Genomic DNA, 16,745 nt, shown 5'->3' with positions numbered 1-16,745 from the left:
GTGATTTTCTGGATTTTTGTTTTAGATTYCGTCTCTCACAGTTGAAGTGTACCTATGATAAAAATTACAGACCTCTACATGCTTTGTAAGTAGGAAAACCTGCAAAATCGGCAGTGTATCAAATACTTGTTCTCCCCACTGTATATACTTTGATAGAATAAACACCCTGGCAAACTGACATTATTTGATTATTCTTTCTGAAAATGTCAGCCTATTTGTTGTATGCCTCTTTACCATTCTCCATAATGCTCTCTTTCTATCATTCCTTCACAGCCCTTTGTCAGACACATCTCTATTTCTGATCCTCAAGACTCCCCCTCTTCTCTGGTTTTCCATTTGTTCCATGGTCTGATCCCCAACTCAGCAAGCTGTCCCACAGAGAGGCTGGAGGGCGAGAAGAGGAAACACCAGGCACACAACATAAGGTTCCAAAGCAGAGCACTTATAACTAACACACTGAATAACAAATGAGAAGGACACAGAAAATACACTGAGTGTACAAAACATTAGGAGCACCTAATGTTAAGCTAAGCTCAGGTAAGCTCTTTCCATGAGACTGACCAGGTGAATCCATGGCAAAGCGATGATCCCTTATTGATGTCATGTTGCAACTCAATATTAGGAATGTGATCCTAATGTTTGGTATACTCGGTGTAAGCTATAAGTCCCTGTACCTGAGCTGTGCCATCTGGCTGTGGATCTGTGCCTCCAAGTAACATCTGAGTAAGATCATTCTCCTCTAGAAATATTTCCAGAGCATCTAAACCACAAGAGATAATGCATGAGCTAGTCTGTGTGCATTGATTATATTTTTTATATCATATGTTTCAACACTCACCATGTACTTCATTCACCCCTGAGCTCACAAGCACAATGATGATGGCCAACACTATGCAACGGTTTAGAGTAATGCCTTTCCATGGGTTCTCAACCTCCTTCGAACTTTGGATGGACAAAATACCTTCATATGACACTAGAAGTAGACAGTAGTAGGTCAACACGGGACAAAATATACTATTACTGAATGTAGAAATGGAAATGTAATGAATAAGGATTTTATTACTGCTAAGACACTCCGATGATGATGTTCTGGATCTGTTGTGTCCTGTAAATTCAGGTAATATTGGGGTTTTGTTAATGCAAGATATTTGAAAGGTAAACTTATTAAACATCACAGTGACGGTATAGATTAAATCTTTTACTTTCAGAGTGTTTTAACTCAACTGAACATTTGCTCTAAAATCACATAGGCAATGAGGACTGAGCACAAACAAGGATTGGGGTTATGGTGCCTTCCCGAAAGTATTCATACCCCTTGACATACTCCACATTTTGTTGTTACAGCCTGAATTCAAAATGGATTAAATCGTTTTTCCTCACCCATCTACACACAATACCCCATAATGACAAAGTAAAAACATGTTTTTAGAAATGTTTGCAAATTTAGTGGAAATTAAATACAGAAATATCTCGTTTACTTAAGTATTCACACCCCTGAGCCAATACAGCGGTAATTGGCAGTAATTACAGCTGAGTGTCTTTCTGGGTAGGTCTCTTAAAGCTTTGCACAATATTTGTACATTATCTTGTACATTCTTCAAGCTCTGTCAAGTTGGTTGTTGACCATGGCTGGACAGCCATTTACTAATCTTGCCATAGATTTTCAAGCCAATCAGAGCCTTACAAGCGTGCCGCAAAAAGGCCCAACACTCTTTCCAAGAAGGCCTGATTCCGACAGAAATACACAAAGAACCTAGGCATTTACACGTAAATACATTCATGATTTCTTACTCCAAGCGGGTGGTGGTTCGTGTGCCAAGTATATTATTACTGTGAGAGTAGTTTCTAAATGTACCAAAGTATTATGTCTCTGTCTCTCTGCCCACCGCCCACCTCTATCTCTTTTGTACAAGCAGCCATGTTGTCAGTCCGCTAGGGACCTGTTTCTAATGTATTAAGTGTGTATGTCTATCCTGTGTTACCATTTAATTAGCTAGTAAATAAATAATTAAACCAATTTGTGTAGTACTGAATCATAAGTAAGGCTCAGGTTTTTGCAGATGCATGAGGTTACGACTCATCATAACCTCGTATCAAATCATCATTCCGAAAAGTTGACTGTTTATGGATGTGATAGGTAAGTTTGTTTTAGTTTTTAATTCGGGGAGATGGTAACTCTTTAAAACCTCTACGGGGTGGGTGTCCCTAAACCGGGACGGTTGTTGCTAACGTGTGCTAATGTGACTAGAATGACGTTGTATACAACAGCCAACTTTCCGGGACATGTCTTATATGGACAGAAAGCATAAATTAGTGTTAATCTAACTGCAGTGTCCAATTAACAGTAGCTATTACAGTGAAATACCATGCTATTGTTTGAGGAGAGTGCTCAACAACAACAAAAACTTATCACGGCAACTGGTTTGATACATTCATCTCTGAAGGTAAATGATGTACTTACATTCAGTAATCTTGCTCTGATTTGTCATCCTGAAGGTCTCAGAGATAAAATGTAACAGTTTTATTTGATACAATCAATGTTTAATTCAAATGTAGGAACTGGGATCTACAGTTTGACCCCACTGCTGTCTGGCTCCACACCCACCCCGCTCTGGCCAACTAGATTTGTGAAAGTTAGTGTATAAGCTAATGATCCATCATGTATGACATTTCTGTAAATGTACATTTTTTATTACCATAGCATTTTTGTATGTTCTCAATAGTTATGTACTTAAATGTATACATTGACCAATTCGGCACATTTGGGCAAACTCCTGGCAGACTTAATACAAAATATTGTGCAGTAATGTAATTATTCACTGGATCAGTCTGAAACTTTGCACACAGACATTGCTGCCATCTGTTGGCCAAAATCTAAATTACACCTAGACTCCTATCTGAAAGTATGGCCTTTCTCTTGCATTTCAAATGTTTTTTTGTTTGTATTATCTTTTTACCAGGTCTAATGTATTATTTTCTCCTACATTAATTTCACATTTCCACAAACTTCAAATTGTTTCCTTTCAAATGGTATCAAGAATATGCATATCCTTGCCTCAGATCCTGAGATACAGGCAGTTAGATTTGGGTATGTCATTTTGGGATAATTTGTTTTTTAAACGGTACGATCCTTAAAGAACCGCTCTTGTGGTCCCCCAAATCCTAATGAGTTAATTGTTACATGATTAATTTAATCGGGTAATAATGAAACCTAGTTGATTAGATAAATAACTCACCAGATTAATGAAAGTAAAGTCACGACAATAGAGATCCTATTAAATTATTGTAATTCCCAATTCTATGGTTTAATTCCAAAGTTGAATTCATCAAACGTCATGGTTTTAGGACACTCCCTTTTCTTTGTGACTGCTGACTCGAGCAGCCCTCCCTTTATGCTCTGGCAGCCTGAGCCTACGAGAAAAATTATTTGGTGAGGAGAGAAGCAAAAGGGATCTGCAGTCTTGGACGCTGTTGGCCTTATGGTTAAATCCAACCTCCAGACGATATTAAATAGCCACTGTTTTGTCAGAGAAAAAGAGAAAACCACATCCACAATGCCAGTTAACGAACTGCCCGGTAATAACCCCGAGAGTGAAAGGTAAGTTGAGATAGTGTAGTAATTGTCAGAAGGACTATGAATACTCATTGAGTCAGTAGCCACAGAGGCCTAGTTAACTGAAACGTAACGTTACTCAGATAGCATAACTTGTTTACTGTTTTTACAGTTGATATTATGTAAGTCAGTGGAACAATATTGTGCTGAACTGCCTTTTTATCTCAAAGTTGACTATATTTAACTCTAATCGAAGTCTGTATAATTTATTAAAGTTGGTTGCGGTTTATTTCGAACAAATTGTCATTTAGCATTATGCTGACGTTGGCTAACGCGTTAACGTTAGGTAGGTAGTTAGATTACCAGCTAATGCTAACTAGACAGCTCGTTCTATAACTAGTTACCTTTGGCTTTGTCAATGCACTGTTTAACGCCAATTGCATCATTTGCGATGCGTTAATAATCCAACTAACGTTAGCCACGGCAACATGTTTTCACAATAATGTTGGGATAATTGGAGTAACACCTTATTTCGTCGAATGTTCTGGAAGACGTTTGTCGACGTTGGTAGCTAGAAACGTAGTGACAGTGCGTTTTAAGCAATAGTCACACAGCCAGTTAGCCAACGTTAGTTAGCTACTACTAGCCATTGCGGCAAATATGTAGCTTGCAACGTTTCAACACTTGTAGCATCTCACCTGCAGGTATCAATATCATATCTGTGCACTCACATATGTTTGGCCAATAAAAACCCTTGACGACTTGACTAGGTCGACAATATACTTTCGACCTAGGTTAGCTAGGTAACATGAGTGACAACTAATTAACTTACCTATTGGCTCAGTTCCCAGTCAGTACTTGTGCCTAAAAACCAAAGTACAGGATGTGCAGTCTAAAAGTAGGTTATTTAACTAAAAACAACCCAGCTAAGGAACAGCAGTGTACACTAACCCTATCAGAATGTACATCCCTTCTCATCTGTGGTAATTAAAACTAGTATAGACCAATAAAGCCTAGACAACACTAAAGACCTTGCACTAACACAAGTAGGCTCACCATGGAGTATTTTCCATTGATTATTCTCAATAGTTGCACATCGTCATGATAAGCCTCGACAGTCTGAGTCTCACTAAGTACAACTACTGTTGACTTGTGTAGTATGGTTATAGTATTCTATCAGAATGGACACAGCGCTATTTGCACGTTTTGATCAAGTCTGTGCCCAATGGGTGTGAAATGCTGTTATGGTTTTTTGCATGGGTGGGGCATTGAGCAGCTGTCTGTTACTAGAGGAAGAGGGCTCTTGAAACTAAGTCCCCAGCACCACCATTTAAGTGCTTTGAGTACAGGTTGCAAGGTGTCCATAACTGCCCCAAAATCATTCCCCTTTGGCCAAATATGTAGTCTAATTTCTGCCAGGCAGTATTTTTCCACATCAGATTCATTCAACTGGTAAAGGCTGTTACGCAAGTGGTGGACTCATCTCCCACCTGACTAAGCCAGCTGTCAAGTTAAGGCGCTTCATGAATGGTTTGTCTGGGGATTTTGAGGAATATTGTGAATGGTGTAGAATAGCAGTGCAGTTGAATCTGTGGGAACAATTTACAGGTGTAATGTGAATGGCCAGGGATTTTACATAAGGATGCAAGTTGGGTATTATTTGCAATTATCTGGTCAGGTTCTTTCCAAAGGAACCTCGTTCACTAGAACCACAAGTGATTCCAGTCAATATACCGTAGAAATGAGTGATGAGCCTATGACGTCTCTCATACTTAATATCACTGTTACTCTGATTTTGAGCTCCAAGGTTGACAATGGTTTTTACTTTGATTTCACATGTCTGCTCCACATATAACACTGGAGTGGCGTTTGCGTATGAGTCTGTGAACAGTAACACCACCGCTAATGGGGCTGTTTGGGGCTCGGAGAATAGACCTACTCTCAGCTCTGCTAGCGCAACCCCAACAGAAAGGCGTATTATGGACAAGATCACACTGTTGTGGCTTAGGCAAAATGGCTGATCAGTGCAGTTGGTTATCTGGCATATGTCTCAGTGATGTAAGAGGTTGGACTTTTTGTCGCTAGTGCAGACTTGAATTAGGTTATGAACTCCACCTGTTTTTTGCCACCCTCATTTTTAGCCCGGGTAGCTGAAATTGTTCTCAGTATTTTTCCATTAACGTTGTTTCCCGAAATGATGCCGACAGTGGCACTTGTCTCTTCCCCCATAGGCTACTCCCACTGTGACAGTTCACGCTGCTTAATCAGTGATATGTCAACAGGGAATCAGTCACCATGGCAGCTATCTCTGACAACCAAGCTGAGTGAAGGCAGTTATGTTGTTTATTGAATCATCACCAGGGACTGAAACTAACATTTTGGTCCACTAGCCACTGTGGCAGGTAGATTCTTTTTTTACTAGCTATAATTGATTTGCTATATTTACCACAAAAACCACATACGGATGAGCATGCTTTGAAATGATTCTATAACAATGCATTTATTAATAGTAAGAAGTGATGTGGTACAGTGCCTTCTGAAAGTATTCACACCCCTTTACTTTTTCCAAATGTTGTTCCACACTGAATTTTGAATTGATTAAATAATGTTGTCACTGGCCTACACACAACACCCCATAATGTCAAAGTGGAATTATCTTTTTAGAAATGTATACTGAAGAAAAATATAAATGCATCATGTAAAGATCCCAGAAATGTTCCATAAGCACAAAAAGCTTATTTCTCTCAATTTGTGCACAAATTTGTTTACATCCCTTTTAGTGAGCATTTCTCTTTTGCAAAGATAATCTTCTATCCACCTGACAGGTGTGGCATATCAAGAAGCTGATTAAACATCATGATCATAACACAGGTGCACCTTGTGCTGGAGACAAAAGGCAGCTCTAAAATGTGCAGTTTTGTCACAGAACACAATGCCACAGATGTCAAGTTGAGGGAGCGTGCAATTACCATGCTGAGTGCAGGAATGTCCACCAGAGCTGTTGCCAGATAATTTAATGTTAATTTCTCTACCATAAGCCGCCTCCAATGTCATTTTAGAGAATTTGGCAGTACGTCCAACCGGCCTCACAACCGCAGACCACGTGCAACCAGGCCAGCCCAGGACCGCCACGTCTGGCTTCTTCACCTACAGGATCTTCTTGGACCAGACACACGGGCAGCTGATGAAACTGTGGGTTTGCACAACTGAAGAATTTCTGCACAAACTGTCAGAAACCGTCTCGGAAGCTCACCTGCATGCTCGTCGTCCTCAACAGGGTGTTGACTTCACTGCAGTTCTGTGTCGTAAACCGACTTTAGAGGGAAAATGCTCACCTTCAATGGCCATTGGCATGCTGGAGAAGTGTGCTCTTCACCGGTGGATCCCGGTTTCAACTACTGAGCAGATGGTGTCATGTGGGCTAGTGGTTTGCTGATGTCAACATTGTGAAAAGAGTGCGCCATGGTAGCGGTGGGGTTTTGGTATGGGCTGGCATAACCACGGACATGAATACAATTGCATTTTATTGATGGTAATTTGAATGAAGAGAACATGACGAGATCCAGAGCCCCATTGTCTTGCCATTCCTCCGCCATCACCCCATGTTTCAGCATAATGCACAGCCCCCATGTCGCAAGGATCTGTAAACAATTCCTGGAAGTTGAAAATGTCCCTGTTATTCCATAGCCTTTATACTCACCAGACGTGTCACCCATTGAGCATGTTTGGGATGCTTTGGATCGACGTGTACGACAGCGTGTTCCATTACCCGCCAATATTCAGCAACTTCACACAACCATTGAAGAGGAGTGGGACAACATTCCACGATCAACAGCCTGTTCAACTCTGTGAAGGAGATGTCAAGCTGCATGAGGCAAATGGTAGTCACACAAGATGCTGACTGGTTTTCTGATCCACACCCTTTTTTTAAAGGTGTCTGTGACCAACAGATGCGTATCTGTATTCCCAGTCATGTGAAAGCCATAGATTAGGGCCTAATGAATTGACTGATTTTCTTTATATGAACTTAGTGAAATCTTTGAAATTGTTTCGTTTTTTTATATTTTCAGTGTAAAATGAAAATCTGAAATGTCTTAAGTATATAAGTAAGTAACTCATTTTGTTATGTTAAGCCTAAATAAATTCAGGAGTAATGTGCTTAACCCCCCAGAGTTGATTGACACACCGGTTGATTTTGTTTTTGACCCTCTTTGCCATTTTATGAATGTGTTATTCAATGTGTTTCTATGGGCTTTAGTAGTAAATGCCAATATCAATATTTTATCAATAAAAAAATAAAATATTTATCTGATACCTAAAGAGGTCCTAAAATCAAATACCTAAATGATCCATTGTATGACCATTTGTTAAACAATTTTGAATAATAATAAAATAATTTATATGTTGAAAGATAATGATTCAATAATTCCACTCTGAAACCATATAATTGTATGAAATTGATTAGAATCATAAAATTATAATCTGATGTGTGTAGTTTTAGTCAGAATTAGATTAAACAATGTATCTGTATAGTGGAAAAACAGACTGTCTGAGCAAGGCGTAGCTTAGGATTTGAACTTGTATGTGTGTGCCGAAGAAAAAAACAGAACAATTAAACTGTGTTTGAACTGACTTGGCTAGGCCTCTGAGAAACTTATGATAGCATAGGGAGAACTTCTCAAGGTTTCCCTAATCTCGGGGAATGGAACTGTCGGCTGGGTAGTGATACACAGTGGTGAGAACTATGGAGAAGGATAAAACTCACCTACTGTTTGTGCATGTATGTGCGTAGGATACCTACTGTTTGTGTGGAAGTATGTGCGCAGCTATAAAAATGGATGTCTTTGTATAATGGACTTCAGAGCATTCTCGTGAATAAACTGTACTATCTTTTTGCATAAGCTGAGTCTTTGACAAATTCTTATTAAACCCATCTCGGGGATTGGTCAGAGCTATTGATTGTCAGTTATTATCATTGGGATTGAAAATTCTCGTGACAATTCCATATGTCAGTTTAGCACCCCCCTTCCCCCAAAGACATTAAATATCCATTTGAGCATGGTGAAGTTATTAATTACACCCAGTCACTACTAAGATACTGGTGTCCTTCCTAACTCAGTTGCTGGAGAGAGAGGAAACTGTTCAGGGATTTCACCATGGGGCCAATAGTGACTTTAGAACACTGAGTTTAATGGCTGTGATAGAACTGAGGATCAACAACATTGTACTTACACCACAATACTAAGCTAAATGACAGCTGGGGGTCCTATACAGAAGAAAGAAAATTCCATAACATCCATCCGGTTTGCAATAAGGCACTAAAAACTGCATCAAATTTAGTAAAGAAAGGTCCTCCCGGGTGGCGCAGTGGTCTAGGGCACTGCATCGCAGTGCTAGCTGCGCCACCAGAGTCTCTGGGTTCGCGCCCAGGCTCTGTCGCAGCCGGCCGCGACCGGGGGGTCCGTGGGGCGACGCACAATTGGCCTAGCGTCGCCCGGGTTAGGGAGGGTTTGGCCGGTAGGGATATCCTTGTCTCATCGCGCTCCAGCGACTCCTGTGGCGGGCCGGGCGCAGTGCGCGCTAACCAAGGGGGGCAGGTGCACGGTGTTTCCTCCGACACATTGGTGCGGCTGGCTTCCGGGTTGGAGGCGCGCTGTGTTAAGAAGCAGTGCGGCTTGGTTGGGTTGTGCTTCGGAGGACGCACGGCTTTCGACCTTCGTCTCTCCCGAGCCCGTACGGGAGTTGTAGCGATGAGACAAGATAGTAATTACTAGCAATTGGATACCACGAAAATTAGGGAGAAAAGGGGATAAAAAATTAAAAATTTAGTAAAGAAATTAACTTTGTCCTGAATTTTGGCTGCATCATGTTATGTCATTGGCAAAGACTAGGGAGTTTTTTTTAGGATAAAAATAAACTGAATAGAGCACAGGGAAAATCCTAAAGGAAAACCAGGTTGTCTGCTTTCCAGCACACTGGGAGACATTCATCTTTCAGCAGGACAATAACCTGAAATACAAGGCCAAATATACACTAGAGTTGCTTACTAAGATAATAATTGAATGTTCCTGAGTGGCCTCGTTACAGCGTTGACTTAAATCATATTAAAAATCTATGGCAATGGCTGTCTAACAATGATCAACAACCAACTTGACAGAGCTTGAAGAATTTACAAAGTATGTACAACAATGCTGTTTTCACTTTGCTTCTTAATATAAATTCAAGGGGGAATACCTAGTCAGTTGTACAACTGAATGCATTCAACTGAAATGTGTCTTGCGCGTTTAATCCAACTAAACTCAGCAAAAAAAAAGAGAAATGTCCTCTCACTGTCAACTGCGTTTATTTTCAGCAAACTTAACATGTAAATATTTGTATGAACATAAGATTCAACAACTGAGACCTAAACTGAACAAGCTCCACAGACAAACAAAGGGGGATCAAAATCAAAAGTAACGGTCAGTATCTGGTGTGGCCACCAGCTGCATTAAGTACTGCACTTCATCTCCTCCTCATGGACTGCACCAGATTCTCATGGACTGCCAGTTCTTAATGTGAGATGTTACCCTACTCTTCCACCAAGGCACCTGCAAGAACCCGAACATTTCTGTGGGGAATGGCTCTAGCCCTCACCCTCCGATCCAACAGGTCCCAGATGTGCTCAATGGGATTGGGATCCGGGCTCTTCGCTGGCCATGGCAGAACACTGACTTTCCTGTCTTGCAGGAAATCACTCACAGAACGAGCAGTATGGCTGATGGCATTGTCATGCTGGAGGGTCATGTCAGGATGAGCCTGCAGGAAGGGTACCACATGAGGGAGGAGGATGTCTTCCCTGTAACGCAGTGTTGAGATTGCCTGCAATGACAACAAGCTCAGTCCGATGATGCTGTGACACACCGCCCCCAGACCATGACAGACCCTCCACCTCCAAATCGATCCCGCTCCAGAGTACAGGCCTCGGTGTAATGCTCATTCCTTCGACTATAAACGCAAATCCGACCATCACCCCTGGTGAGACAAAACCGCAGCTCGTCAGTGAGGAGCCCATAGGCAAAGTTGTTGCCGGTGATGTCTGGTGTGGACCTGCCTTACAACAGGCCTACAAGGCCTCAGTCCAGCCTCTCTCAGCCTATTGCGGACAGTCTGAGCACTGATGGAGGGATTGTGTGTTCCTGGTGTAACTCAGGCAGTTGTTGTTGCCCTCCTGTACCTGTCCCACAGGTATGATGTTGGGATTTACCGATCCTGTGCAGATGTTGTTAGACATGGTCTGCCACTGCGAGGACGATCAGCTGTCCGTCCTGTCTCCCTGTAGCGCTGTCTTAGGCGTCTCACAGTACGGACATTGCAATTTATTGCCCTGGCCACATCTGCAGTCCTCATCTCATGCCTCCTTGCAGTATGCCTAAGGCACGTTCACGCAGATGTGCAGGGACCCTGGGCATCTTTCGTTTGGTGTTCTTCAGAGTCTGTAGAAAGGCCTCTTTAGTGACCTAAGTTTTCATAACTGTGACCTTAATTGCCCACAGTCTAAGCTGTTAGTGTCTTAACGACCGTTCCACAGGTGCATGTTAATTGTTTATGGTTCATTGAACAAGCATGGGAAACCGTGTTTAAACACTTTACAATGAAAATCTGTAAAGTTATTTGGATTTTTACGAATTGTCTTTGAAGACCAGGTCCTGAAAAAGGGACGTTTCTTTTTTTGCTGGCTTTAGAAAGGTGTGTGGGCTGCCTTAATCGACATCCACGTCATCGGTGCCCGGGAACAGTGGGTTAACTGCCTTGCTCGGGGGCAGAACAACAGATTTTTACCTTGTCATCTCAGGGATTTGATCCAGCAACCTTTTGGTTACTGACCCAACGCTCCTCTAGTGTTATATAATTACACTACACTATTAGTTTGTGTTTGTTAATCTGCAAACGGCTAGTTTCTTAGCGAGTTGAGCTTAAGTTGTTAGCTGCTAATGCTAATTGATAGTTAGCCGGCTGAATAGCTAGCTAATAAATGTACTGCTTCAGCGCAAACGTAACTATCTATACAGCCTGATAATTCCAGTGATGGTGTAGACCTAAATCAGCATGTGCAACCGTATCTTCTAAATCAAAGAGGAATACGCGAAGCATGAGTATGTTAGCTACTAGAGGTCGGCCGATTAATCGGAATGGCCGATTTAATTAGGGCCGATTTCAATTTTTCATAACAATCGGAAATCTGTATTTTTGGACACCGATTTGGCAGATTTTTTTTTTTTTTTTTTTACACCTTTATTTAATCTTTATCTAACTAGGCAAGTCAGTTAAGAACAGATTCTTATTTTTAATGATGGCCTAGGAACGGTGGGTTAACTGCCTTGTTCAGGGGCAGAACGACAGATTTTTACCTTGTCAGCTCGGGGGATTCAATCTTGCAACCTTACAGTTAACTAGTCCAACGCTCTAACCACCTGCCTCTCATTGCACTCCACGAGGAGACTGCCTGTTACGCGAATGCAGTAAGCCAAGGTAAGTTGCTAGCTAGCATTAAACTTATCTTATAAAAAACAATCAATCAATGACTGTCATTGCTCCAATGTGTACTTAACCATAAACATCAATGCCTTTCTTAAAATCAATATACAAGTATATATTTTTAAACCTGCATATTTAGCTAAAAGAAATCCAGATTAGCAGGCAATATTAACCAGGTGAAATTGTGTCATTTCTCTTGCGTTCATTGCACGCAGAGTCAGGGTATATGCAACAGTTTGGGCCGCCTGGCTCTTTGCGAACTAATTTGCCAGAATTTTACGTAATTATGACATAACATTGAAGGTTGTGCAATGTAACAGGAATATTTAGACTCATGGATGCCACTCGTTAGATAAAATACGGAACGGAATAAACGTTTTGTTTGAGGTGATAGTTTCCGGATTTGTCAAAGGTATATGGTTTAGAGAGAAATAGTCAACGCGTTATAATTCCTGTAATAACTTGCGGCTGAACTTGAAAGGGGTTCCTTCGTTATTTTACCGTTCATGTCTTCCATAGAGAATGTCTTGATCTACTTCAAATAAGGTCTGTGTTTCGCGGAGGAGCAGACTAACAGGGGACCATGCAGACAAGCTCTGCTTTCTGCACTACAACCTAAAACTTAACTGGGAATATTGAAGACCCATGAAAGCTGGTGGTTCGTTTTAACATATGTTCTCATGTTATTTGAGACTAAATTTATTTTATTTATGTATTATATTAAGTTAAAATAAAAGTGTTCATTCAGTATTGTTGCAATTGTCATTATTACAAAAATGTGTGTGTGTATGAGATATATATATTTTTTAATCGGCCTATTAATCGGTATCGGCTTTTTTTGTCCTCCAATCGGTATCGGCATTGAAAAATCATAATCGGTCGACCTCTATTAGCTACATGAAGCAGCTAAGAGAACATTCAATGTAGCCAAAGATTATAGATTCCCATAGTCAACACTTTGGTTCTTACACGGTCACAATATCTCCTCCCTGGTATTTTTCTTCGTTGTCATGTCAAACACTGTATTCAAAGTGCCCGCTATTATATTCTAACTATAGAATTAGAATAATCATTGTATTTCCATGATTCCAACAGTTACCCAAATGTTTTGCTCCAAATCGCAATTGCAACATTTGGTTAAGAATAAGGCCTAGATTGTTTGCCCAACTCATGCAGCCCTACATGGCAGTGTGGAATTTTTTTCAAATGAGCACAAGAGATGGATAAATGCAAAACTATTTATGGTTTTATACGGTTCAATTCAATCAAAATGGAGAAAGACCCATTGAAATCACTTAGAATGTATGTGTTGCCACCCTAGGGTCACGCACCACTTATAAAGTAAATTTAGAACTTTCATTATTAGAATACCGCTATACTGTCCAATTTCTTTTAAACACAGTGATTATTATATTTTGGCCATATCGCCCAGCCCCAGACTTGGGTGTGAATACTATATTTCTTTATTTTATTGTCAATAAATATGGAAACATTTATAAAAACATGATTTCACTTCATCATTATGGGGTATTGTGTAGATGGGTGAGGAAAAATGTATTTAATCCATTTTGAATTCAGGCTGTCACACAGCCAAGTGCGGAATAAGTCAAGGGGTATGAATATATTCTGATGGTGCTATATATTGCTCAATGTAAAAGTTGTATGACTCCTTTAGTAATAATGGCTCTGTTCTTCTGTGTTCTCCAACACCTCCAGTCAGAGGCGGTGTTCCCGCTGTTGCAGTAACCCCTGTCCGGGGCCTCTGTGGTGTTCCTGATGCCCCTCGCCCACCCCTGAAGATCCCAGGTGGGCGAGGAAATGACCAGCGGGATCGCAATCTTTCAGCTAAGCTATTCTACTCTGTGAGTCCACGCTCCTTCACATCCTCTGGCATTAGGATGCCTACCTGTGTCAAACCTCTCTTCGTACCTGCTCATTTCTAAAAAAAAAAGACATCTTGCAGGATGCTCGGTTGCTGGTTCTTGAGGAGCCTCCACCCATCAACGGCAGAGTGCGTTTCCTGCTCTTTGAGCCCCGTCGCTCAGTGGGCAAGCACTGTGTCTGGAGGGGGGCGCTGAAAGGGAGGAACATCTACATCGAGATCCCCCCTGGAGCTCTGCCTGAGGGCAGCAAAGACAGGTCAGTGATCCAATGCAAATGCAACCTCTCTTTTGTCCTCTGGTTTCCTACATTCTCCTTTTCAGCTCATTTATCACCTGATTTACTTAAAGGAAAATCCACCCAAAACAACTCATTCCTTTAGTTAATTAATACTAATATGTGAGAACAATATTTTGTGAACAAAGGTTTCATTTTGGCGGTATAATGAGGTTGGTAGCAACGTGGTAAATTATTGTGGGAATCTGTTGCAGCTCAAGTCGACTACAAAACCCGCAATGCTCTCTTTATGGGCTGGCTAGGTAGCTAGCTAGAAAATGTAGCTACACACAATAATCCCAAAGATAATATCAGCATGTAAAGTAGCTAGTTAGTGCCGTTTGTTTAGGCAATTTAGGAGTCAACAATCTCATCATGTTCAACCTGCAAATCGATGTGCCTCAGTGGAGTCCAACATTCACAACTACAGATATACTTTTGAGGAGATGGGGAAACTTTGCCCATGCTACGTCAATGGGCCGTGTGGTGCATTCTGGGCGATTCTGGGACAAAGAGCGCTCTCCTTCAAGGAGTGAATGGGAGTCTTGCCCGCAATCTAAAAAAACAACAACATTGGCACAAATTTTGTCAACAAGAAGTACAACATTACAAATATTTTCAGAGATGTAAGATAACTATCTGTAACGTCGTATAGCTTTGGAATCGAGACATTACGTACTTTCGTGGGAAATAGGCATGTTTCTTGACATATACTCTCACTTTGAGAAGGGATTGTGTGACGATTAGCTTAGCAACTTTGTGATGCAGCATGACAACGTGAACGCGATTGGTAACCGTACCCATGCAATGCACCCTTGACTAAAGAGGCAGACATATAGGAAAATTTGCTAGACCCTCTGTTAAATTACAGTTTTCTCGAGGTAGGAATATCGCAAAAAATATGATCAATGGCTCATTCGAGAGAAGGCATCCTCTCGAGTTACGACATCGGCCAGTATTGAAATCTGTCATGTATGATAGACGTTTTCGCAAATCTATAAGTCATTTCCTATTAACTTTCAGTGTAATGAGAGCGACTTCATCACAGTACTACATCATACGGGCCGGATTTCTGCCTGCTTGAACGCCAATAACTCAGATGCACATGAAATGACCCCGGGAATCTATAGGACATCAATGAGATGTACAAAAACAATATAACGTTCAAAACGGGTGACCCTTTAACAAAAGGAACATCTCGATATGTGGTCCAGGTATCCTCATGAAATAGTGGGCATTTACTCTTTTCTCTATTGTTCCTCAAGCAAGCGGAGGCCAATGACATCACCAATCCCCATTAGTCCAATTTGAATGCCCTACTCTTTCTGCAGTTGTCTAAAACCTTATTTTTACCATTTTAGTGTGTGTATTTTACTGTATTAAGTTATACTTGGGATATTGCTTTACAACAGGAAACCTTTTTTAAATTGTTTATCGCTGGATGATGTCTTGTCTTTAAACCAGTTTACATGGTTGTTTCTTGCTAGATGGACTGTTTCTATTGCACTGCCTTAATAGCTCATTGATTTACTTCCCTTCTCCAGTTTCGCTCTCCTGCTGGAGTTTGCGGAAGAGAAGCTGCAAGTTGACCATGTCTTCATCTGCTTCCATAAGAACCGAGACGACAGAGGTAAGTCCCTGTGTGTGTCCAGTCAACGCCTCTTTTATACTTTCTTTTTTTGTTATGAGTCTTCTCACACTCCCTTCTCTCTCGCTCCAGCATCTCTGCTGCGTACCTTCAGCTTCCTGGGCTTTGAGATTGTGAGACCAGGTCATCCCCTCGTCCCTACCCGTCCCGACGCTTTCTTCATGGCTTACAGCATCGAACGAGACTCCTCTGACGACGAATAACTGATCACACACAAGTTTGCTTTTATGTACCCTTCCCCATCCCACTCTATCACTTAAAGAAAATGCATATTATCAAAACTCAGTAAGGTTGAGGTTTCCTGTGAAATTGTTTTTGTTGATTACCTTTGATGTGCTGTATTACAATGACATTTGCACTAGTGTATAATGTTAAACCAGGAATGTACACATCTGGAAAATGTTTCCTCACCACTGTAATAATTTCCATGTGTAGTGCTGATTTCCCACTCCCCCATCCACCACAATGATAATCGCTAGGATGTAATATATATGGTAATTTCCATGCTGCATACTCATGTAACTAGTTGTTTTTTTCTGGCTATTTGAAGTTGATTTTCATGTTTTAGTTTAAAAAAAAAAAAAAAATGTGCATGAATTTTTTTGTTTTAGTTTTGATTCACTTGACTGAAATCTGCATGTAACAAGTGCGCGAATAAAAGTGCTCACCTTAAGTGGATTTTGATTTCTAGTTATGTTGTATGGATTGGATACAGTGCAGTGATATGTAAAGAATTGTACAACAAGTACAATTTTGGGATATGTAGACCAGAGGGTTATACCAGTTGTAAAAGCAGCATCTTTTAAAATTGATAGACATCAGTCTCGGTGTTGAATTTCACCTAGTGCACTGTAAGTTGATATTTTAAAATCA

At 40.9% G+C, this 16,745-nt stretch overlaps 1 protein-coding gene and 1 long non-coding RNA gene across 2 annotated transcripts; one reads left to right on the top strand and one right to left on the bottom strand.

Moving 5' to 3' along the window:
- Positions 1 to 14: 14 nt before the first annotated feature.
- On the bottom strand, positions 15 to 4,126 carry LOC111972392 (uncharacterized). Its single transcript, XR_011480758.1, has 5 exons — positions 4,080 to 4,126; positions 1,064 to 1,105; positions 839 to 973; positions 675 to 760; positions 15 to 384 (listed from the first exon to the last, which is right to left on the bottom strand). It is a non-coding gene; the product is annotated as an uncharacterized lncRNA (long non-coding RNA).
- Positions 3,379 to 16,545, top strand: oaz1a (ornithine decarboxylase antizyme 1a). The gene is given in 6 exon segments (XM_023998956.2): positions 3,379 to 3,598; positions 13,784 to 13,841; positions 13,843 to 13,929; positions 14,031 to 14,206; positions 15,769 to 15,854; positions 15,945 to 16,545. Coding segments are annotated over 6 exon segments (657 nt in total). The 5' UTR covers positions 3,379 to 3,479; the 3' UTR covers positions 16,076 to 16,545.
- Positions 16,546 to 16,745: the final 200 nt, after the last annotated feature.

Source organism: Salvelinus sp. IW2-2015, linkage group LG13, assembly GCF_002910315.2.
Source record: "Salvelinus sp. IW2-2015 linkage group LG13, ASM291031v2, whole genome shotgun sequence".
In the NCBI taxonomy this organism is placed as follows: Eukaryota; Metazoa; Chordata; class Actinopteri; order Salmoniformes; family Salmonidae; genus Salvelinus; species Salvelinus sp. IW2-2015.
The sequence above is the reverse complement of the archived record's forward strand: the minus strand, read 5'-3'. Positions and strand labels throughout refer to the sequence as shown.